General features: G+C 35.9%; 1 protein-coding gene across 1 annotated transcript in view; it reads left to right on the top strand.

Annotated features, from left to right (window-relative positions):
* LOC135072623 (ATP-binding cassette sub-family G member 1) overlaps positions 1-23,128 on the top strand; it is a 36,409-nt gene extending 13,281 nt beyond the window's left edge. Inside the window, exons 3-13 of the mRNA XM_063966624.1 lie at positions 6,768-6,885; positions 8,305-8,497; positions 8,828-8,973; positions 9,330-9,568; positions 12,713-12,853; positions 13,934-14,082; positions 14,947-15,115; positions 17,354-17,454; positions 17,825-17,980; positions 19,317-19,500; positions 20,020-23,128. Of these exons, the coding sequence (XP_063822694.1) occupies positions 6,768-6,885; positions 8,305-8,497; positions 8,828-8,973; positions 9,330-9,568; positions 12,713-12,853; positions 13,934-14,082; positions 14,947-15,115; positions 17,354-17,454; positions 17,825-17,980; positions 19,317-19,500; positions 20,020-20,174 (1,751 nt within the window). The 3' untranslated portion in view covers positions 20,175-23,128. The remainder of the gene's footprint in view (positions 1-6,767; positions 6,886-8,304; positions 8,498-8,827; positions 8,974-9,329; positions 9,569-12,712; positions 12,854-13,933; positions 14,083-14,946; positions 15,116-17,353; positions 17,455-17,824; positions 17,981-19,316; positions 19,501-20,019) is intronic.
* The last annotated feature ends 676 nt before the right edge of the window (positions 23,129-23,804 follow it).

Below are 23,804 nucleotides of genomic sequence, written 5' to 3'. Positions count from 1 at the left end.
ATGCTTTCCATGTTGATCGATTGGAAGCGGCCTGCGTCTAGCGCTTCCCTTTACGATGTCGTCGGTCCACCTTGTAGGTGGAAGTCCCACGCTACGTTTTCCGGTACGCGGCCTCCATTCCAGAACCATTCTGCGCCATCGGCCATCAGTTCTGCGTACTATGTGCCCTGCCCATTGCCACTTCAGCTTGCTAATCCGTCGGGCTATGTCAGCGACTTTAGTTCGTTTACGGATCTCCTCGTTTCTGATTCGATCTCGCAAAGAAACACCAAGCATAGCCCTCTCCATAGCACGCTGTGAAACTGAGCTTCTGTATAAGGCCTATAATGAGAGGCCACGTTTCCGAGCCATAAGTTATCACTGGTAACACACATTGGTTATACACTCTAGTCTTCAGGCATTGAGGTATTTTGGACGAAAAGATGTTGCGTAGTTTCCCGAACGCTGCCCAGCCGAGTTGGATTCGACGATTGACCTCCTTCTCGAAATTAGACCTACCTATCTGGATCGTTTGTCCGAGGTAGACATACCTACTTGTCGACAATCTCGAGAATTGAGCTCCCAACTGAAACTGGGTAGGGCGCAACATAGACATTCGACATAAGCTTCGTTTTGTCCATGTTCATCCTCAGGCCTACCTGTTAGGAAAATCGATTAGGGTCTTCGAGCATTGTGCCAAGATCTTCCAACGATTCTGGCATGACCACAATCGTCGGCAAACCGATGTGTACACAGTACCACAGTGTACCGAACAGTATATGTACACCTCCACAATATCTAGAGATCATAGTGAGCATACATTTTAACTTTCAAGTCTCTTACTTTAAAAACCGAGGACTGCAATACAAACTTCTAACCCCCTTTTTAACTCCCATAAGGGTTTAATTTTGCAAAATTTCGTCTTAGTGACTACCTACGTTCTAAAAGGAGGTGTATGCCACTTTGATCACCTGGCTTTGATCAGCCAGGTGATCAAAGTGGACTTACAGCGACAATTTAGTGTCCTTTGAATTTGTTCTGTGCCTTTTATCACCCACGGATACGATGTCCTGGTTGAACCAAGTAGACTCTAGTTAAATTATTATTTTAGTGTCCTTTGATCATCTACAAACAAATCACACCTCCTCTGAATAGTCACATGTCCAATTGTTGTACTACATAATATTTTGTTTTGTAACATTTTTGATATTTTCTAAAAACCGCAATAAACAAATTGGACATGTATGTGACAATTCAGAGGTATGATTTATTTATAGGTGATCAAAGAACACTAAAAAAATCATTTAATTGGAGTCCACTTTGATCATCTTGGTGATCAAAGCCAGGTGATCCAAGTGGAATAGATAGAGCATTAACCCCTATGAGAACTCTTTTGAGACTTGTAGTTTCCGAGACTTCGTGATGAGTGAGTGAGTCTCTTAGTCATTCAATGACCTTTCTTTCTACTAAAATTACACGTACCTATAGTAATTATCATTAAAATCAAATAAGTAAGTACCTACCAACCTAAGTAATTAAAATAAAGACCCTATCAAAAAATTTACAAATTACATACAGAAAATAAAAACGAAGTAATTCTTATCCTATTTAACTACAATCGCCCACGCGCCCATCCCATTTGTCCGCCGCTGAACCGTACCCTAATATTCATCTCGGTAGATGGCGGCACATAGTAAGAATTTGCAAGTAAGGTTTGTAAAAAGTCACTAATTACCACTTTGATTTGCTCGTTTAAACACAGTGAATGATTCAAATAGATACCATACAATGAATGGTTCAATTACATAAAATATCTTTATTTATTAAATTTTCAACATTATTTACGAACAGCGCTATTCATAGTACATGTAATATTTAGTTACTAATTTACTATGATGTCGATAGATGGCGTTTGACAGCTTTGCCTTCATGAATATTTACGTACCTCAAAAATGTTTTTCAGGCGCAAGAAGATTTTAACCAATGAAGATAGATGGCGCTTTTCCACGTCTTATGAAAATCCTAAATATTTTACGGGACCCTATTTTTTTCCAAAATAAAACTTAGCCTATGTTACTCGTGAGTTATGTAGCTTTCGAATGGTGAAAGAATTTTTAAAATCGGTCCAGTAGTTTTTGAGCCTATCCATTACAACTAAACAAACAAACAAACAAACAAACAAAGTTTTCCTCTTTATAATATTAGTGTAGACTAGCTTTTCGCCCGCGAGAAATTTTGTCTGTCACAGAAAAATTTTATCGCGCGCGTCTCTGTTTCAAAAACCGGGATAAAAACTATCCTATGTCCTTTCCTGGGACTCAAACTATCTCTATGTCAAATTTCATCAAGATCGGTTCAGTCAGTACTTTCGCATTTGCTAATGTATCTCAAACATTTAAATAAATGTCAAAATTCCTAATAAACATCCCTTCCTGCTATACGTTTCTTCATACACAAACTTAGGTAGTTATATCTTCATTCCTTGAATACTGTTATAAGTGACTAAAATTAGCAACACTCTCAAAACGTAGCCAATCAAATACTTAGCGGTTGCCAATTTCTCGCTTTGTTTGTGTTGGACAAATGTCTGCAGTTGACTAATCTAGGAAACAATACTATAATGTTTATTTACTGTTTGATTTCTTTATTTAAAACCGACGTCTTAACTTTATTTTTTGTACATGCTAATTAAATTATCATTATCATTAAATAGCACAAATCTAACGAAGCCCTTGGACTTCGAAAAAAATATGGAAATATACCTACTTAATCACATGTGGTTTGCTTTGATGTTTTATTCGTTTACCCTACTACTTACTTATTGTTAGGATGTTCAAAACAAAGTTCTTGCAAGTTATTTTAATTCACATTTTCATAGACTAAGTTATTATTATTTTTTAGTTTTGAGTAGAGACCATCTCTACCGCTCATGGAAGAGATCGCACATGGCATCACACATAAATCAGTCTTAATAAGTCTTACTTAATGTATATGTATTAACGGATAATATCACATTCACATTCATCTGATTATAAACAGTTACGGAAGTTAACATCTCAAAGTAGATACGGAAGTAGAATAATTTATTGTCTTCAAAGAATGCGTATAGGCTGCCTGCGTATAAGTACTTGTTTATAACCTAGTCATTTACTCAACTTTCTAAGAAGTGGTGGTTAAGATCAGTGTTGCTTTTCAATACAATAAGAAACTAACTACCTACACGCTTAATAATACAGTGGGTGAAAAAGCCCTATCTATTTATGAGGCGAAATAAATGTATTTTTATGAATCTGAAAATCAATGAATGTTTCATGTTACAAACTTTTCTAGCATGAACATGAAGGGCCTGTTCGGTCGAGTCCCTTTAAAAAACCTTTCGATAATATTTCAGGGTTAAATGATACTTAATCGTTTAATCAACCTTACAAATGGTAATACGTCCCCCTTATTAATGCCTCGTTAATTGACATCTCAAGAAAAAATTACAGTCTTGCTACAACGTTGTTAATGAATAAGCAGTTGTTTTCATGACCGTGTATTTTCAACGTAGTCATTGAAAAGTTTAGCACTATCGTCGCTAGGACATAAATTAAAAGACAGTTAACTTCCGTAAATGATTTGCAATTACCTTAGTTATCTTGATGGACTACCTGAATACAGGTATAAGTGTATTTTCCATTACGTTTGGTTATAATTTCAAATACATATAGGTATTAACCACTTCCTTCTGACCATAGTCAAATTTAAAATAGTACTGGAAGTAAGTTCTGTCAAATTAAAAAGGTATTAAAAAAGCCACATTTGGAACATTTATGAAATATCATACTTATTTGTACTAATAATAAAATACGTTTTTATTCTAGTTTTGACACTTGTCTATTGTATGTAAATGTGTTTTTTAATATTAGATAACTAAGAATAGATACTAAACTTAGACAACAATATTTTTCTGATATTCCAACATACTAGGCGCCGTAAAGGCCCTTCGAACTTTTAGGTTATGACTTTTGTTTCAAGTGAATCGTGTTTTTGCGAATACATCAATATTTAATAATACAGTGTGAGTCACGTTAAAGTGTACATATGAAAATAGATGAAACTAGACCTATTTTTATCGACAAAAAAGAGGTCAAAATTTTTTTGAGTTTTTTTTTATTTTTTTATTGAATTTTTTTTCTTCCAATTACTTATTGTAAAGCAAACGTAATAACTTTTAAACTAAGCGGTATATCCTGATAAAATAAAAACAGTAATAATGCTAAATAACAGGCGATACTAAAAAAATACATAAAATACACAAAAAAGGCCAACAAATAATAAAAAATGATACTTTTTGAAAAAAATCTGCTTTTAAATTCGTGTTTTTTTGGTTATTTGATAAATTTCTCCAAAAATTGCCCCTATAACCGGTGGGTTTTATTACTTTGTATTATTCTCTATCGTATTACCTTTGTAAAACCAAAAATCGCATGTCTCTATCCCTATCACAACGTTTGCAATGATCGTTTGAACTAAGCCTCTCCGGGCGCGCCATTCAACGCTTCGTTAACAACGAAAGTGAAAATGGCTCTAGATTTGTAATTTTGATAAAGACAAGTTAGATTTCAAATAAAAACAAAAGATTTCGAAGTAAAATAATCATTTTAGTTAAAATTAAAATTGTCTCTACCTGTAGCGGAGAATAATGTTGTGGCAGGCCTTTGTTCAAACGATCATAGCAAATGTTGTGATAGGGATAGAGACATGCGATTTTTGGTTTTACAAAGACAATACGATAGAGAATAATACGAAGTTTTCTTTTGAGAAATTTATCAAATAACCAAAAAAATAAGAATTTTTAAGAAGATTTTTTTCAAAAAGTATCATTTTTTATTATTTGTTGGCATTTTCTGGGTATTTTATGTAATTTTTTCAGTATTGCCTGTTATTTAGCATTATTACTGTTTTTATTTTATCAGGATATACCGCTCAGTTTAAAAGTTATTACGTTTTCTTTACAATAAGTAATTGGAAGAAAAAAAGTTCTATAAAAAATTTAAAAAAAATCAAAAAAAATTTGACCTCTTTTTTGTCGATAAAAATAGGTCTAGTTTCATATATTTTCATATGTACACTTTAACGTGACTCACACTGTATACCTAATATATTTTATGTATTAGAACCCTACCTACAAAGTGTTTATAAAAATGAATGGCAAAAAAGGATTTAACTTGAAACCGAACTGTCATTTGGATATGTCGTTTTAGAATAATGTGACAGGGTCGAATAAAGGTTGATATTATAATATGAAAATCAGATAATTTAAAGCTTGACTTTGAAATTGAAATTGTTATTTTGAAAGTGTAGGTACCTACGTTAGGAACTAAATACTACTAAATAGGCACAAAAAGACGTCTAATTTGTGCATACGTGCATTTAATTTTGTAGTTCACTCGAAGAATTCACGAGCGTCTAAATTTACATAAGTCTGGCAGGTGATTGGTTTATGGCGTTGGCGCCGCATCGTGTTGGTAATAAATTAAATACCATGGGATCTTGAAGGCACTTCCTTTTTTTTCTCAAGATTTAATGTTTAAACAAATGTCATTATTTTATTTTAAATGCAATTTAGGTAGGTATGTCACAGGTAATGAACGCATTTTCAATTTCTGAAAATTCAAGAGTTAAAATACTGTACTGAATTTTCCAGAATTTTCCGATTTCAGTTGGATAATAACTTTTGTTTCTTATTTAGTAACGCAACAATGCTATAAATTGCAATAAAAGGAATATAACGTATGATTATGAACAAACAATAAATGCAACCTTTGTACCTAATTGGCCTATAAAATGTCGTAAAACACGATTGCAGTATTACATTGACTGCCCATCTACAAAAACTAGATAAACTTTTTGCACGTGCGGCCGTGTTTTTGATATGTAAGCCAAATCGTTGCTGATATTTAATTGTAATTCTAAGGCCGTATCTCGCGGATCCTTGACGTCAAATGGCACTGACGCAGGTGGATCCGATTCAGTTCACGACATAAGATCGATTACGTTACGTTATTATACCTGTTACTATCCAATGCGATCCCATGAACTTGTGAAGCCCCTGGTAACACATGTTAATGGTGTCATTGGAGCTTTAAATTGAATCAAATTTATTGCAATCGAGTATAAAGGTGACCGCAATGACGTCTAATTCTCGGTTTGCTATTTCGTCCTCGTCTTTAATTAAAAAAACATCGAGGCATTTTTTTAACTGTACAGATCATACACGCGATATCTATCCTCCTTTGTTTTTATTTGGTGACTAATGTTAATGACTCGTTTCTTCTGGCACCTTTTTCCTCGTAGTTTTCGATAAAAAGTAAAGAACTAATTTATATTATGTCGTATATCATATCCGAATTCCGATAAAGCTTGTAAAGTTTCATCAAATCCGTTAACATAATTTTCTCTAGTGTGACTATCACTCATCCTAAAATCCCTACCTATCATGTTAACACAGACGAACGAAGATTAAATTATGATTAATGCGTGTAACTTACGTAACAATTAAACTAAAGAAGTTACATGTGTATGCCAGTGAGCTAAGTTGAATAACATTAATAATCGCTTAAATTAATTTAATATTGTCAACCTTCCTTGATAGTTCGAAGATATATAATAATAGACCGTTTTCGTAGGATGTCAATTTATGGTTTTTCCAATTGCATATTAATTGGTTGAAAAATCTGTTCGCCGCGGTTTTAATATTTAAGACAACGACATCTAGTAACCAAAAATAAAACTAATTGTTTCAGAACGAAGGGACATCCTAAAAGGTGTCGATGGATGCTTCAGGCCTGGAGAGCTGACCGCGATCATGGGTCCGTCGGGCGCCGGAAAAACCACGCTGCTTAATATTCTGGCCGGCTACTTGTAAGTAATTAATCGCATGCTAATTGATTAGTTAACATTGCTTTGACTATGACACATTCATTATGTCTAATTGGCGCTCGATTATCTACCAAAACCAAGGACAAAACCGGCCCTCAAAAAGCTACTGTTGTTTTCGAAAAAAAAAAAAAGAGTGTGAAAACCTTGAGGTGCTTCCCAATTTAAAAAGGAACAGCACAGGATGACGAGCTTTGTGGCGCTTTTAAGCTTGCGTAGTTTGCGTCATATTATGCTGAATTAATAATGATATACATATAATTTCTCCCATAAAGAATCTCATTCGTTTTGATGATGTCAGTATTCAATGCATGTAATTATTCCGGCACTTTATGTAATTGTTGTTTTGTCACCGAAAGCCCTAGACTTCTTATGAGTATTTAGTCATTCAATTCAATTACGTCCAATTAAAGTGAATCAGTAAGCAAAACTACTCATACCATAATTATAATATCACCTCTTCACCTAGCTCTATGTCTCGAACGTGTCGTAACATAAATCATCGGTTGCTTTCTTTCTTCGAAATGGCCGAGTTGTATAACAAGGAAAGTTGTCTAGACTTGTAAGTAGTATAGGATATAGACCCACTGGTCTAGCAGGCAGGCGACAACAGCTAGAAATGCTAATAAAGCTTGCCACCTACAGCTCGTATGATGTAACTGTTTTAATTTCTTCCTTGTCCACCCAAGACCTAGATGAAACCTAGTTTCTGAAATGATAGGTTTTGATTTTATATTTATTTGATGCTTAAAATGCTAATGTTAAAAACAAGGAAGAACGCAATTTCTTTGTATTCGCTAAAGTCCTGGAGCTAATTTAATTGCGTTTGTAATAAAATCAGAAAAATACATACGCATATTAGATTAGATGACATTCAATTCATTAAAACAGTGAAAAAAATAACATGATAAGTAGTACTATCAGTCCCGTGCCCGTCCTGTGACAAAGGGTTTGCATTCATAAACATGCCTCATACGAAGTTAATGACTCAAGCAAGTGTCACTGAGAAGGCCGCGTCTACCAAGGCTATTGAAGATAAATACTTATCACAAAACGGACCCTTGCAGGATCCCAACGTAGACGGTCTTTATGTTCCTGATAACGAACCAGACAGTTGATTTATAGTAACGATAAATTATTTCAATGAAAAGAGTGAGAGTTTAACACCCTTTAATTACTATTCAATGTTAAACCCTGTTTCCACCAAAGCGGTGATTTCGGAAATTTCCGAACCGAATCTGAGCGGAGACTGATGAGTGTAATAAAACGAAATGTGGGTAGTTATTCGCTTTGGTGGAAACTGAACCTTAGATTTAAAGTAGGCAAATCTTATACTGTTCATTATCAGTTTAACTATACCAAGTATAGTAGTATCGTCTAATTTTAACATAACATCCAATCCAGAACCCGAGGAGCAAAGGGCGAGATCTCAGTGAACGGTATATGCGCTTGCGCGTCCAAATCGTCAGGCCGCGGCGGCGCGCGCTACATTCGGCAACAGGACGACCTGCGCGCGCACCTCACGGTATACGAAGCTATGTCCTTGGCTGCTGCCCTCAAATTGGCCGACTTCACTTCACAGGAAAGGAAAGAAAAGGTAAGTTCCATAAAAAGCCATAGCCAATAGAATATCCATTCATCATCATCATCATCTCAGTCATTGGACGTCCACTGCTGAACATAGGCCTCCCCCAATGCTTTCCATACTGCCCGGTTGGTAGCGGCCTGCGTCCAGCGCCTTCCTGCTACCTTTATGATGTCGTCGGTCCACCTTGTGTGAATATCCATTAGGTGATCATAAGTGGATACCTAACCGTTATCATACCTCAACCATATCTATCAGACACAATAATATGGGTTATGCTAACTTGAATTAGATTGCATAAACATTTTGGCCAAAACTTTTACACTTAGCACATTTTTCCAGGTCTATGAAATCCTAGCACTGCTGGGCTTAAGCGGAGCGGCACAGACCCTCTGCCGAGACCTCTCTGGAGGACAGAAAAGAAGACTTGCCGTAGCCTTAGAATTACTGTCAGATCCTTCCCTCATGTTCCTTGACGAGCCCACAACGTAAGTACCTACAGATAACACTGCAATTTTAATATTTTATTTCAATTTGCCTTGTATCAACCTTCAGTAGACGATGGCACCGATCGCGATAAGAGAACAATGAAACGGGAGAATTCCAATGTAAAATAAAGGTCGTTCTAGTGCAAAGGCGTTCCATAATGAACAGCCCTGCACTGCCCGCATCCAGGTTCTTCCCGCGACCTTCACCAGATCGTCGGTCCACCTAGTAGGAGGCCTGCCCACGCTACATCTTGCAGCCCTTGTTTGCCACTCGAGAAATTTTCTGCTTTAGCATTTCTGCGAGCTATGTCGGAAAGGATCTTTGCCATGTAATTACTTAATATTTTTGTTCACAGGGGTCTAGATTCTTCAGCGTCTGCTTCTTTGATAGCCTTACTAAACAGCCTTGCCAGAGGTGGCAGGACACTAATAGCGACCATCCACCAACCTTCTGCACTACTATTCGAGAAGATTGACTCGGTCTACTGTTTAGCTGCCGGCAGGACTCTTTACCAAGGATCCAGAGAACAGTTACTACCAGCATTAGCCAGTGCTGGCCTGAGATGTCCTCCTTACCACAATCCAGCTGATTTTCGTAAGTAATATACTTTCTCTAAATGAAAATAATGTGTAGAAAAATATGACGAGGCTTATACCACTTTCGAAATTAACACTTTCAATACAGAGGCACGCTATGTTTGCAAAAATGCTTAAAGTATTGTTTGCTTTATGAGTAAAGCTATCAACTAATCATGCAAAGATCTTTAAACTCGATTTATGTGTGTTCCTCAACAAACCTTGGAAGTTAATGCTAATAGTACAAAAAAATACATCCGTTAATAGGTTTAACGGGTTTTTTGTACCTAATTTGCCTATTACGAGTATACCTACCTAATGGATGTGTAGAGACAACAGTTTGGCGATACAATTAATTAAAAAATGGATCTTTCACTGAACTTATGTAACTGTATACAAAATGATAACACTAAGCAAAAGTGAACAACTAATTAGCGCCCATTCATTACATGAAACTAATTAATTACGCAACAGCAGAATCGATCTGATGACGAAATGATCCCGGAGATTAGCGGGATCAAGATCAAATCATTTCACTATATAATTTTAAATTATGTCGTGTTTACCGCTGTCTGGAAACAGTCCAACGTCTAATTACATAAACATTTCATTTATAATATCAGTGTAAACAAAAGTACTTATTAGTTAAAGTTCACAGCATAATGATTACATAAATTAAAATTAAGTCTTATTAGAAATACTGGTAAAATATACCGTGTGAGTACTATAATATTTTTTGTTAAACTAAATGATTCATCATGGCTTCATTAAACTAAGGCAATCGATTTTTGCGTTTTATAAAAATACGAGTTGATTTGAGATTTATTTTTATTTATTTATTATATTTATTTTTGTAACTGTTACATGTTTTAATTATGTAGTAATATCTTAAATCCTATTGTCATTTTTGCGGTAAGTTTTAAGGAAGTAGGTAAATATCACTTTTATCCTTCTATTCTATTATCCTTCTAATATCCCAACTAATATTATAAATGCGAAAGTAACTCTGTCTGTCTGTCTGTCTGTCTGTCTGTCTGTCTGTCTGTCTGTCTGTCTGTTACGCTTTCCCGCTTAAACCTCGCAACCGATTTTGATGAAATTTGGCATAGAGATAGTTTGTGTCCCGGGAAAGAACATAGGATAGTTTTTATCCCGGTTTTTGAAACAGGGACGCGCGCGATAAAGTTTTTCTGTGACAGACAAAATTCCACGCGGGCGAAGCCGCGGGCGGAAAGCTAGTTACCTATAAATGCGAAATGCGAAAGTTTGGATGTCTGTAATTCTGTATGTTTGTTACTCTTTCACGCAAAAACTACTGAACGGGTTTTGATGAAACTTTACAGTATTAAAGTTTATAACCCAGAATAAATAACATATTGGCTATAATTTATGACGATCTGTGACAAACTAAATTTCACGCGGGTGAAGCCGCGGGCAAAAGCTAGTTGAAAATAAACGTTTCCTGAAAAATGCATTATTGAGGAACATTATTTATTCGACAAGAACTTACTAGGTACTTACATTAATAGAAAAACATCATTGTGGTAAGCCACATGATGTGTCAGTCCAATACAAGAAAGTATCTATTTGGCGCACCGCCTTAGCACATCTGCATGCCATAAAAGCTGCACATGTCACGAATCATCGTCAAGATATCGTGAAAACAACTTATTACTCGTAATATCGTGTGAACTAACTACGCCATGCAAACATTACATAAAAACTATGACACAATAATGGGTTTTGAGAACAACGCTAAGGCGGTTACCGTGTTTAGTAAACTCACGACAGTTTTTCTCATCAAAAGATTAAATAAGAAAAAATACATCACTTGCTATGTCTACGACTAACACGTGGAAAAGGGTTCCAATCTAAGTACTAAGACTCTCTTAGGCACAGAGAAATAGTACCTATACCTACTTACTCGTATGTAATCTTATTAACATTATAACAATATTTTCAAATCAGTAGTACAACACCTCAGTATAATAAAAAATGTAAACACCACATTGATAAGATAATTTAATGTGCATATTTGATTAAAACGAACATCGCTTGAAAAATACCTTGGAATATTTAAATTGCAATATGATTGTATCTTAGAGTCGCTGTTTTATTTATTACTTGCATTGTAATATTAATTAAAACATAGCTGCATAATTGGGAATTAGATCCTTTGAAAATATTCAATTTCAAAATGTTTATTGCATGTCACATTACAATATAGGTATAGTGGTGTGGTGTTACAATAAGTAGCAATACAATACAAGCAATAATAAAGAAAGATAGTAAACATAGTTGTTATCTTACCTCAGTGTTATTACAAAAGACAATAGATGAGAGTTTCACACTTCTTTTTCATCGACTATTAATCACGGGGTATAATTTTATTGACTAAGTAGAAAACATCATCAATAATTCGTTCAGTGCATTGATAATAACTTGTTACAATCGATTTGTAAAATTACTCTAGTTAAAATAGTATACTTAATACTTATTTTATGGTAATTAAAAATCATTCAGGTTCGATGCTGACTCGCATACGAAGGGTTCAGTAGAGTTGTACAAAATTAAATAGATTGATAGGATTGCTTGAATTAAAAATTAACAAAAAAGCTCTAATAAATTAATATAGTTTGTTTTGACGTGACTAAATCAGCCAGGTTCATGTGCTATCAAAACGGAATTATATTTTACTATTCCATAATATTGTCTTAACAATGCATTTCAAAGTAATAAGAGAAAATAATTATACCTTTAGAACAATAGTTGATTGATAGTCTATAGTAATAGCGCGATAATGTATTTTACGAGAATTTTATAGATCTTCTAGTAGAGCGATAATGTATTCTACGATCCTTTTAAAGCTCTTCCAGACTATAATTTTAATGTCACAGCTACCTTAAGGTGTACTTATCCATATTATTATTACGAGTAATGTACTTATTAACTTAACATAAACTTCTTAAAGTAATATAACTTCTGCCCCCTTATTAATAAAAAGTTAACCTAAGATAAACACAGGATTAAAATGACATTTCCATACTAAATGACAACTTAAGTAAAAGTTCAACTAGGGTGTAACTTTTATTAATAAGGGGGCTGAAGTTTAACAACTCCTGTAACTGTACTAAACAGTAAAGTGAAAATTTCCATTTTGCAGTAATGGAGGTGGCGTCAGGTGAATACGAGGTGGACCTCGTAAGGGCAGCGAAGACCATGGAAGTGTTCAGGTCGGATCCCACGGCCACGAGGACGTATGAGGCTCACGTACCCACCATACCTGCTTTACCAGGACCTTTAGGTACGTTATTTACGATTTTTTATCGCCATTAAATAAAAAGCTAAACCAATTTAGATATGAGCCTTTAATAAATCATCTTACTAGCAAAACATTTCAAGGGATACGTACACTTATAGGGTTGAATGAGCCGATTATCGGGAGGAAAAAAAATTTTTTTTTGGCCTTTGGGACTTGCGTCGCGAGAGAAATAATAAAAGTAGACCATCTGGCAACCCTAAACCCACTGAAATGAGAATATTTAAAGTTGATTGAGGTTAAGTAGGTAGGTCATGAAGAAGAAAATTAACTATGAAAATTCGACTATTTACAACTTAAATACCTACATATTAGTGGCGAATATTTATCTTATTTTGTTTTTGGACTAATCGGTAGGTATATTAACAATCAGACTATTTGTTAATCCATGACAGAACAATAGGACTACTGTAGTTCATTAGAGCATATTTATTAGCATGAAATAACAGAGGTCGTTATGAACAATACTCGACATTTGAAAACACGTGCGTCTCGCCTGCATTTACATAAGTACTACGACACGGTTGTTTTGATGTTAGGCACCGATAACTAAATCATGGCTTTACAATGGGATCTGCCGTCTAAGCCGTGGGGCTTAGTGGTAAGGATACTTACTAAACTATAGTGAGTTCGATTCGTACTGGGGGCCAAAAGATAACGTGATAACTTTAAGGCTGCGTTGCACCATCTTACTTTAACTTTGACAAACGTCAAAATTCTGTCAAACTCCATACAAAAAGCACCGGTTATCGTCTGTTACCGTTAAAGTTAGGTGGTTTATCCAGACGTGGAAATTTTAAAGTATTATCTTATGATATTTATTTTGGATCTATTTACATTGTTCAATCCGTTAACTTGTCGTCTTTGGTAGGTACATGATGTTGCAAAAATACATTTGTTTGTTTGAAATAAGTAATTTACTAACGTCTTAATTTAGATGACACCAAAAAGCAAGTTTTTGGTAAATATGGACATTATGAAGATTGCCATTAGGTATAGGGAAAACTCAAATCTTTCAAGTATCATAACCATTAACAAACTAAATTTTATTTTTCCTTATTTCAGATATAACCTCGGAGCTAAAACCGAAGCATCTACTAGTGAATTCAAAACACCAACAAAAAGCCTCCAAAAACATTTATAGGCCATCCGGTCTCCTCAGGCAAACGTGGATCCTCTTATATAGAAATTATTTAATGACGACAAGAAATTATGTAAGTAATTTTTGAATGAGGATGATATTGTTCTAATACCTATTTGAGTTTAGCAATATTGTTTGCAGCTTTGTTTCCAATACTTTGCTGATGTCATAATACAAGTTAAATTGTTATTTATTAGACATCTAATAAGGGCACATGAGGAACAACGTTAGCCCTATGGTTCGGCAGAGTAGAATATGTAGAACAGTCGCAGCTGTTTCTGAGAATTTCTTAAGAGGCATACATGAGAGAAACATGCTAGCATCAGGCCTCTCCAAACCATCTGGCCACCGTGGAGAGTGTAGGACCAAATCCTTTATTTGCCTCTAATAAATTGGAGAGGGCCGTGTTCTTGTAGAAATTAAATGAGTTGATGACGATAATGAAGATCGTAATATACAGGGTGTCCCAAAAAGTAGTGTCAAACCGAAGCGAAGGTAGAGCATCACTAAGGCTACCCAAATCACCGTGACTTTTGATAGTTTACGAGTTATGATTTTTTTTACAACATACCTACAGGATTTTAGTGTTATGGATGTAAATACTTCTGAATCAGTTAGGCTTAGTATTCATTTAACAATAAAAAAAATCAGGCATGTAACTTAACTATTCACCGCGCCACAGTGACCAAAAAAGTGCCCAAGCACAGAAATTTAAAAAAAATCATAACTCGAAAACTTATCAAAAATCGCTGAACATACATGGGGGTGATTTGGATAGCCCTAGTGATACTCTACCTCTGGGCTTCGGTTTGACACTACTTTTAGGGACATCCTGTATAATAATCCAGATGAAAATGATGATAATGCATTTGAAGATAATATTATGCAGTTAAAGATTTTGATGGTGATGATGATGAAAAACTATCTTTTCTTCCAGTCCTTATTCATGTACCGCGTGGCAGCACATGTGGTGATCGCTCTCATCTTCGGCTACCTATACCTGGGCGTGGGAAGCGAAGCCAGCACAGTGCTGGGAAACTATGTATATCTTTATGGGTCTATGCTGCTAGTGGTGTACACTGGGAAGATGTCCGTCACGCTCTCGTGTGAGTATGAGTGGTTTAATACGAGTATACAGGGTGGAAACGATAAGTGATCTCACTCGATTATTTCTAAACTATACAAGATATCCAAAAACTGGTTACTGATCCTGAAAGTGCTTTATGAGCTCTTTCAAACGGTATCAGTAATAGGTTACAGAATTAACTGGATCTATCCGAAAATTCAATGTTTTCAGCCTCCATACTAAATGTATGCCAGCCGCACAATATTAGAAGTGTTGATTTTTTTAATTAAATAATAAACTCCTAAAGTGAACTTGTTGTGCATTGTTATTTAAAATTATTCATGGAAAACATTGATTTTAGGCTTTACATGCTATAATATTATCAAGACATGAGTGCCATGACTGTGGCAGTACTAAATGTATGGAAACTGGAAACATTGAATTTTCGGATAGATCCAGTTTATTTTGTAACCTATCATTGGTATCGTTGGATAGAGCTCGTGAAGCACTTTCAAGATCAGTAACTAGCTTTTAAATATCTTGTATACTTTTTAATATTATGTGGTTTTACTAAATGTATGGAAGCTGGAAACATTGAATTTTCGGATAGATCCAGTTTATTTTGTAACCTATTTTTGGTACCGTTGGATAGAGCTCGTAAAGCACTTTCAGGATCAGTAACCAGTTTTTGGATATCTTGTATAGTTTAGAAATAATCGAGTGAGATCACTTATCGATTCCACCCTGTATAGGTTAAATAATAGGCATAAAGCTAAATCAGAAAAAAAACACGTGCCGTGGTTCATCATGATTCTGACTCTAACACGTCTGAAGGTATTATTCTAAGTTTTGTGGACACAGGCTGCTACCAACCGGACAACATGGAAAGCATTGAGGGAGGCCTATGTTCAGCTGTGGTCGTCCTATGGCTGAGATGATGATGATGATGATGATGATTTATAATATCCTACCTGGGGTGCTTAGCTAAATATGACGGATTCCTACATAAATATGCACCCGCAATTTCACTCCAAAAATGTTTTGCTACTCTTATTTTAACAAACAGTCGGATACGAAATTACTGTCCTATTACATTAATCACACACTTAAGAGTTTATTTTGTTTTTCTTATTCAAAGTAGATTTAATCTGTAAATATCTATAGAAACCAATTATTACAGGCTTAATTATAAGCCAATGCTCGTGGCTGCGGTTAAACTTCCTAAGTGAGGTTCAGGCGATAGTGGGTGATCTTTGACGTGCTCTCGCAATAATGTTAGCAATTAAAGGCTTACCATAACATTTAATAGATAATACGCTGCTTAAATTATTGCCTCGTGTCTCTAGAATTACTTTGATGTTTTGATTGCAATCGTATTAACGTAGAGATTGTGTTGTCTGTTAATTGTATGCAAATGAGTAGTAGCTGAGTCACTACGACATGAAAAAACACATTTAATTTTCTATAAGCAATATGATTTCTTCAAATCTTTAGTGCCTAAATGTTTGAAATTTAAATTATGTCTCTGTAAAACTGTAAATAAAATTCTGTTTCAACAACTTGTTTAACGTCATAAAATAGTGTAACTTCTGATCAAGCCTTTGCTCGCATAAGCTTTCCAACATAACTAAGTTTGCGTCTTTTTAATTTTCATTTTGCGAAATTTGTTTAAATAGCAGTCTACTTATAACTATTACGAATATCCATTTAAAACATCGATGGTGGTATCTCATTAGTACCTTCCTAATTTCGAAAACTATACTTTACTTTCTAAGTAACAAACATGCAGACTTTGCCCCTATTACTGTACCTATAGATCAGATAGCGCCATGTTAATTGTCTGTTTTAATTAAAAGTTCAACTGGCTGATGCTTATCACCTCATTCCGAGTACTTCGCTTACATCATCGCACTGAATAATTTATGTGTTTAAAGGTAAATTATTCTGCTAAGTTCAGAGAACGCGCCATATCCTTATCCCTTTATGCTGTTAGATGAAATTTTAAAGATACATTATACCATGTGCACATATTTTGGTACCCGTCTGACCAAATCCTCCATTTACCTCTAGTGAATTAGAGAGGGGCATACTTACTCCTGCAGTGACCTAAAAATGATGAAATTATTATGCAAAATCGTCTGTTACAAGGTACAAGATGACTCCTAACTTCAATTACAATACCAAGATACACTTGATATGCTGCTTAATAAGTTTTTAAAAACCCTGACAGATCCGAAAAAGATGATTCTGGTACTAAATATATAAATTTTTGTTACAGTTCCGTTGGAGATGGACATACTAAAAGGGGAATATTTCAATCGATGGTATAAGCTGGGTCCATATATCGTCTCTATTCTAGCCGTGGAATTGCCTTTTCAGGTAAGATATTCTTATTAAATAATGACGGGTAATTTTTTCTTCATAAGAAATATTGACACGATGTAACATTTTTGCATGGGTCTCGTAAGAGGTGACAAAGGGAGAAATATGCAAATATTAGGCCTATCCAAGCTGTCTGGTCAACGTGGGGAAATCCTCCCTCTTTTGCCTCTGATAAAGAGATTCGTTCTAAATTATGATGATCCTTTTGAAGTCAACTAAATCAATCATTTCTTTCTGTCCGCTTGGATTTCGTGAAATTTTCTTAAAATGTGTCTTTCATCAACTCTACAACTATCAGTACATTGCATTGGGCCAAAAGAATGTTTCAACCAACCTATTGCTTATTCATGTCAAACATTACTTCCAGATGATCTCATGCGTATCATACGTGGTGCTTTCGTACTGGCTGACGGACAATCCTCTGGAGCCGACGCGCGCCACGCTGTTCCTGGCCACCATCGTGGCCACCTCGCTGTGCGCGCAGGCCTGGGGCTACTTCATCGGCTCCACCACCCCCACTAAGGTAATGATCCCAGCCCTGCAGGTGATCTCAAGATCTCATGCGTATCATATGTGGTGCTATCGTACTGTCTGACGGATAATCCTCTGGAGCCTACGCGCGCCAAGCTATTTCTGGCCACCATCGTGGCCACCTCGCTGTGCGCGCAGGCCTGGGGATACTTCATCGGCTCCACCACCCCCACTAAGGTGATGAACCCAGCCCTGCAGGTGATCTCAAGATCTCATGCGTATCATATGTGGTGCTATCGTACTGTCTGACGGATAATCCTCTGGAGCCTACGCGCGCCAAGCTATTTCTGGCCACCATCGTGGCCACCTCGCTGTGCGCACAGGCCTGGGGCTACTTCATCGGCTCCACCACCCCCACTAAGGTAATGATCCCAGCCCTGCAGGTGATCTCAAGATCTCATGCGTATCATATGTGGTGCTATCGTACTGTCTGACGGATAATCCTCTGGAGCCTACGCGCGCCAAGCTATTTCTGGCCACCATCGTGGCCACCTCGCTGTGCGCGCAGGCCTGGGGATACTTCATCGGCTCCACCACCCCCACTAAGGTGATGAACCCAGCCCTGCAGGTGATCTCAAGATCTCATGCGTATCATATGTGGTGCTATCGTACTGTCTGACGGATAATCCTCTGGAGCCTACGCGCGCCAAGCTATTTCTGGCCACCATCGTGGCCACCTCGCTGTGCGCTCAGGCTTGGGGCTACTTCATCGGCTCCACCACCCCCACCAAGGTGATGATCCCAACCCTGCAGGTGATTTCATGCGTATCATACGTGGTGCTGACGGACAACCCGCTGGAGCCGACGCGCCCTTCTCTGTTCCTGGCCACCATCGTGGCCACCTCACTGTGCGCGCGGGCCTGGGGCTACTTCATCGGCTCCACCACCCCACCAAGGTAACTAGAGCTAAATTGTTAATTCATATGCCCACTACAATAATATCACAAAAATTGTAGAGCTGATGGCCATTGAGGCAGAAAAGTCCTCCAATGATGACCGCGAACCGGAAAACCAAACAGAGTAAGAAAGCCTTCCATTCGGTTAACTAATCTGGTGAAGGTCGCGAGAAGTACCACAGATACGAGTAGCGCAGTACCGATCATTGTGGAAATCCTATGGGGGAAAAGCAACAAATCACTTTTTCAACTTAGGCACAGCAATAGATTGATTCCAACTGACTTGACTATTGACTATTTGACTTGGCTTGGTTATTATTGTATCAAGTGACGTAGCGTATCTTACAGTCCCCTCTCGTACTACATTTAAGTTTATATTTCTACAAGCAATACAATTCAACGCCTGTACTAATCACACTTGCAATTCCCCAGATCGCAGTATTCGTGGGCCCAGTGGTCGCGTGTCTGTTCTCCGTGTTCGGATTCTGCCTGGCGCTCTCCGACACGCCCTACGTGTTCCGGTGGCTCCACCACATCTCATACTTCCGAGCTGGCTTCCACGTGGCCGTCCATTCTGTCTACGGCTTCAACAGGACCAAGATTCACTGTTCTAAGAGTAAGTTTGCATTAGAACTTAAATAATTTAATTTTGCTCTCCATCAGATACTACTAGATTTTGAAAACCTAACCTACCTATTTGAAATCTTTCCTTCTTGAAAACCAAAATTCAAAAACCTACCCTCAGCAAAATCGAAACCTACCTTTTAGAAAACCAAAATGTTTAAAACCTAACCGTTCGAAAACAATTTTAATAAAAACCTAACCAAATCTTTAAAAATCTCTTTCCGAAATCTAAATTTTAAAAACCTATTTTTCGCAAAAATAATTATTGAAATTCTAACGTAGCTTTGAAAACCTAACCTAACTTTGAAAACCTAAAACCTAACTTTGAAATAGAAAACCTAATCTAACCTTAAATTATAAAAACCATTTTTTATTTTTTTCAAACGTAACTTTTGAAAATCATAATTTTTGGCTGCGTAACTTTTTGAAAAGCTAACTTTTCGAAAACCTAGCTTTTTGACAACATTTTTGGATTTTTTTATTTTTTACATGAATTTACATTATTTTTCAGTGTACTGCCACTACATCACGCCCAGCAAGTTCCTGACGGAGATGGACATGGCGGAGGTGGACGTGGGCGGCAACATGGCGCTGGTGGTGTCCACCACGGTGCTCATGCATCTGCTCACCTGCACTGTGCTATGGTTCCGGCTTAACAAGAGATGAGACCGTCAGTTCAGTTCGAACACTTCTATGTGTACTACTATAGTCTGGTCCGTGAGCACGTAGAATTTTGTCCAATGACCCCAAGCTACCCATCCTTATCGCTCGCGCGTAATTATGTTGCTATCGCGCTCACTCACTGCGGGTGCCAGTCGCACTTTCGCGACAGCAATATAATTACGCGCGAGCGATAAGGATGGGTAGCTAGGGGTTATTGGACAAAATTCTACGTGCTCATGGACCGGGCTTTAGATAGGATACAAAATGGCTCACTAAATTGTTATCTGGTATACCTGGAAGTCTCTAGTTTAAATAAATAATAGTACACAGAAAAAATAAAAAGGACTGCAATGGAGACTATGTACCAAGCCTGGTGGATGTGGACGGTAACATGTCGCTATCGCTAGTGATGTCCACCACGGTGCTCATGCATCTACTCACCTGCACCGTGCTATGGTTTAGACTTAATAAGAGATAAGACCTTCAGTTCACTTCACTTTTATGTATACTACTAGAATAGTGTAATGATAATACTTACATGTACCTACTTTTTGTGTACCATCATAGTCCGCCAAAGATCTAGTAGTATACATGGAGGTCTCTACGTCTCTAGTAGAAGAGTACATAGCAAAACCAATTTAGAAGACAGTTTATTATTATGTGGACGTGGGCGGTAATATGGCGCTGGTGGTGTTCACCACCTGCCGTTCGGCACCTGCACTGTGCTATGGTTCCGGCTTAATGAGAGATGAGACCTCCAGGGTTTTATTATACGAACACTTCTATTACTACTAGATAGGGTGCGGTGAATATGGTAGTGTGTACAACCCTTCTCAATTGTTTTTTTTACGTCAGAAAATGCTTTATGTAGGACTCTAAGGGAGGCAGAAGGGCTGGACCTAGCCATTAAAACACGGTGGTGTCCTTCGGAGCCCCATGAAACGAGCCCCTTTATTATCCTAACTTGAACATTTGTCCCTAGCTCAGCACAATTTATTTGCCATAGCTTATTTAGTAGTACATGGAAGTCTCTAGTTTAAATAAATAGTACACAGCAAAAACAAAAGACGATGCGATAGATATCTGGTGATCTATTCTATGGACCAATTTAAGTATACTTCTCTAAAATATAAGATAGGCGTACCTACATTATTGCGTACTAATTAGTTCAATGTCTCTCGAATATTATTGAGTTCCTTTTATTTGACTTTTTTGGCTTTTGTACATGAATCAATCCTAGTCAATTCATGGTAAGGAGGAATACATATTATGACTATTTTAAAAGGGATTGAATCATAACAAATAAATCTTAGAGACAGTTTGTAATTTTGACTGAGTCTAAAACAACATGACGACATAGGTTATTGTTTGAAATAAAATACATATTTACATAAAAAGCTACCTTTCATTATAGCGGAAACGGTATTAAATTAAACAGTAAATAATGAATAACTATGAATTATATCGTTCATGATGTTTAATGACTCAAATATTTGCTAAGTGTATTTGGCAACAAACATTGGTAAATTGATTCCTTCATTACTTTCGTTTTGTTTACAGTTCAACGTGATACTGATAAATCGTAATTAAACTCGCATATAGTGGTTAATACAATGTTATTATGATCGGTGCATCAAATGAAGTTGAAGAAACTTATTATTACTGATAACCTGAGTTAAAGTTTAAACACCAGCAGTTATCATATCGTTAAATGATGTTTAACTTACCTACTTTTTTCATTTACTAGAATTTCCGACTCCAATTTCATTGTCTTAGGCTATGCGCACACGGGTGACTTTTTGTCACAGTGACAGTATATCTTTCTCTTTTACACTTTTATCAAAAGAAAAAGAGAGACAATTCCTATTAAACTTATTCTTATCTATGGAGAGACATACTGTCACGGAATTGCACGCGCGCTTTTAATGTTACAAAACCTAAATAATAAATGAAATGAAATGTTACCGATAAAAATGTAGAGTTTAGTACAACTACCTCATTGTTTTATATGTCGCACTTTTCCATAATCATTTATAAACATATTCACGTTTCTAGATCTGAACTTTGACGTGATTGATTAGTGATTAAAATAAGATGACAATGAGTAATTTTAATTAATACATAATGGTGATAAAAATGAGTTTCCACGATAGATCTTAATTTAAAATTTCTATTTTTTACATTCTTTAGTGTAAATTGAGTAAGAATGGTTTATTACATGGTGTAACTTTTTAATAAAATCTTTGTAAATATTTTTTCATGACTGTGGTTGACGGTTACTTACTTAGGCGAATCGAATTATTAGTTAGTATTATTAATTGTAATTTAGTGTCAAAACGAAGATTTACTATGTACTTAGAACGATGTGATAAATGCGACATGTGGCCAAACTTGCCCTAACGAAATATTCAAATTTTAAAAGATTTCTAAATAATTTGATAACAGCCTTTAAAATGTTCAGGGAATAATGTCAGCATTTGCCAGTTATTAGGATATTTATTTAATTTATCATTTAGATTATTAATAACTTATATGAACCTGTATTAAATTAAATGACTACATAGGTATAGTTATTAAAGTAAGCTGATAGAATCTATATTTAACAAATGAACCAAACCTTTTGACAAAATGTTAATTTCAATAATAGGTGCTTTTGCGCTAACCTCGTTTATTTTGATTTGAAATTAAAAATATTTTAATTCCTTATAATTATTGCTCTAAATATAGCGTGATATAAATGGTTTGTAATCTCTTGTCTCGTCTACTTTTTGGTTTTATTCTTTGATTTATATGTATATTCATTCGTCCAATTTAATTTTATAATATTTTTAAGTCGACCTATTTTATAAACGGTTGTAAAGGACAAACGGCTTTTATATAGCATTAAATAAGTGGATTTCTATGGATCAGTGAAAATATTTTATTAAAAAAATGTATAGATTTAGGTACAAAATAAAGTGATAATTTTGAAAAATATTATGTTTTTACATTATTTCGGTTTTCTTCAAAACTAAAAAAGAGTAAGTATTATTATAATACATTTTTTACAAATTCGATAAAATTACTTCGTATTACAAATTCTTATCTTTAACCAGTCTTATTTTTCATCACGAAGTGCAACACAATTCTATAGCGATTATTATCTTCTTAACTTAAATATAAATCAAGGCAAAGTATGACGATCTCTGTGCTACCGCCTCTTTGCTACCAACGAGCGCCTGATAATTTACGAACGATTTGTGTGTGAGTTCATTTACATGACGCAGGTTCCGTGCATTTTCAATATATTAAAAATACCTGTATTAATAATTTAATTACAATACTCTATATTTGGCTGTCCATTTTACGTTTGAATTTTCGTAGGTTACAATTAAGTAGATGTTATATTTATCCCCAAAAAGCTGCACCCACCCCCCTACTTTCCCAGAAATAATTTACTTCTTTACTCAATGCGTATTTTATTTAACAAGCTACCGAAATACAAAATATCTGTAAAAAAAATTAGTTAGATTTAACTAAGTTAGAAGTTTAATGATAGAGTCACCTTTTTATTTATGAGTGATTTCATGTCTTTCAAAGGTTTTACGGAACCCAAAAAGACATAATATTGAGCTCTAAATATAGCTAATTTAA

The sequence above is a fragment of the Ostrinia nubilalis genome, chromosome 6 (genome assembly GCF_963855985.1).
Source record: "Ostrinia nubilalis chromosome 6, ilOstNubi1.1, whole genome shotgun sequence".
Classification (NCBI taxonomy): Eukaryota; Metazoa; Arthropoda; class Insecta; order Lepidoptera; family Crambidae; genus Ostrinia; species Ostrinia nubilalis.
Note: the sequence above shows the minus strand (reverse complement) of the source record. Positions and strands in the feature narration are given on the sequence as shown.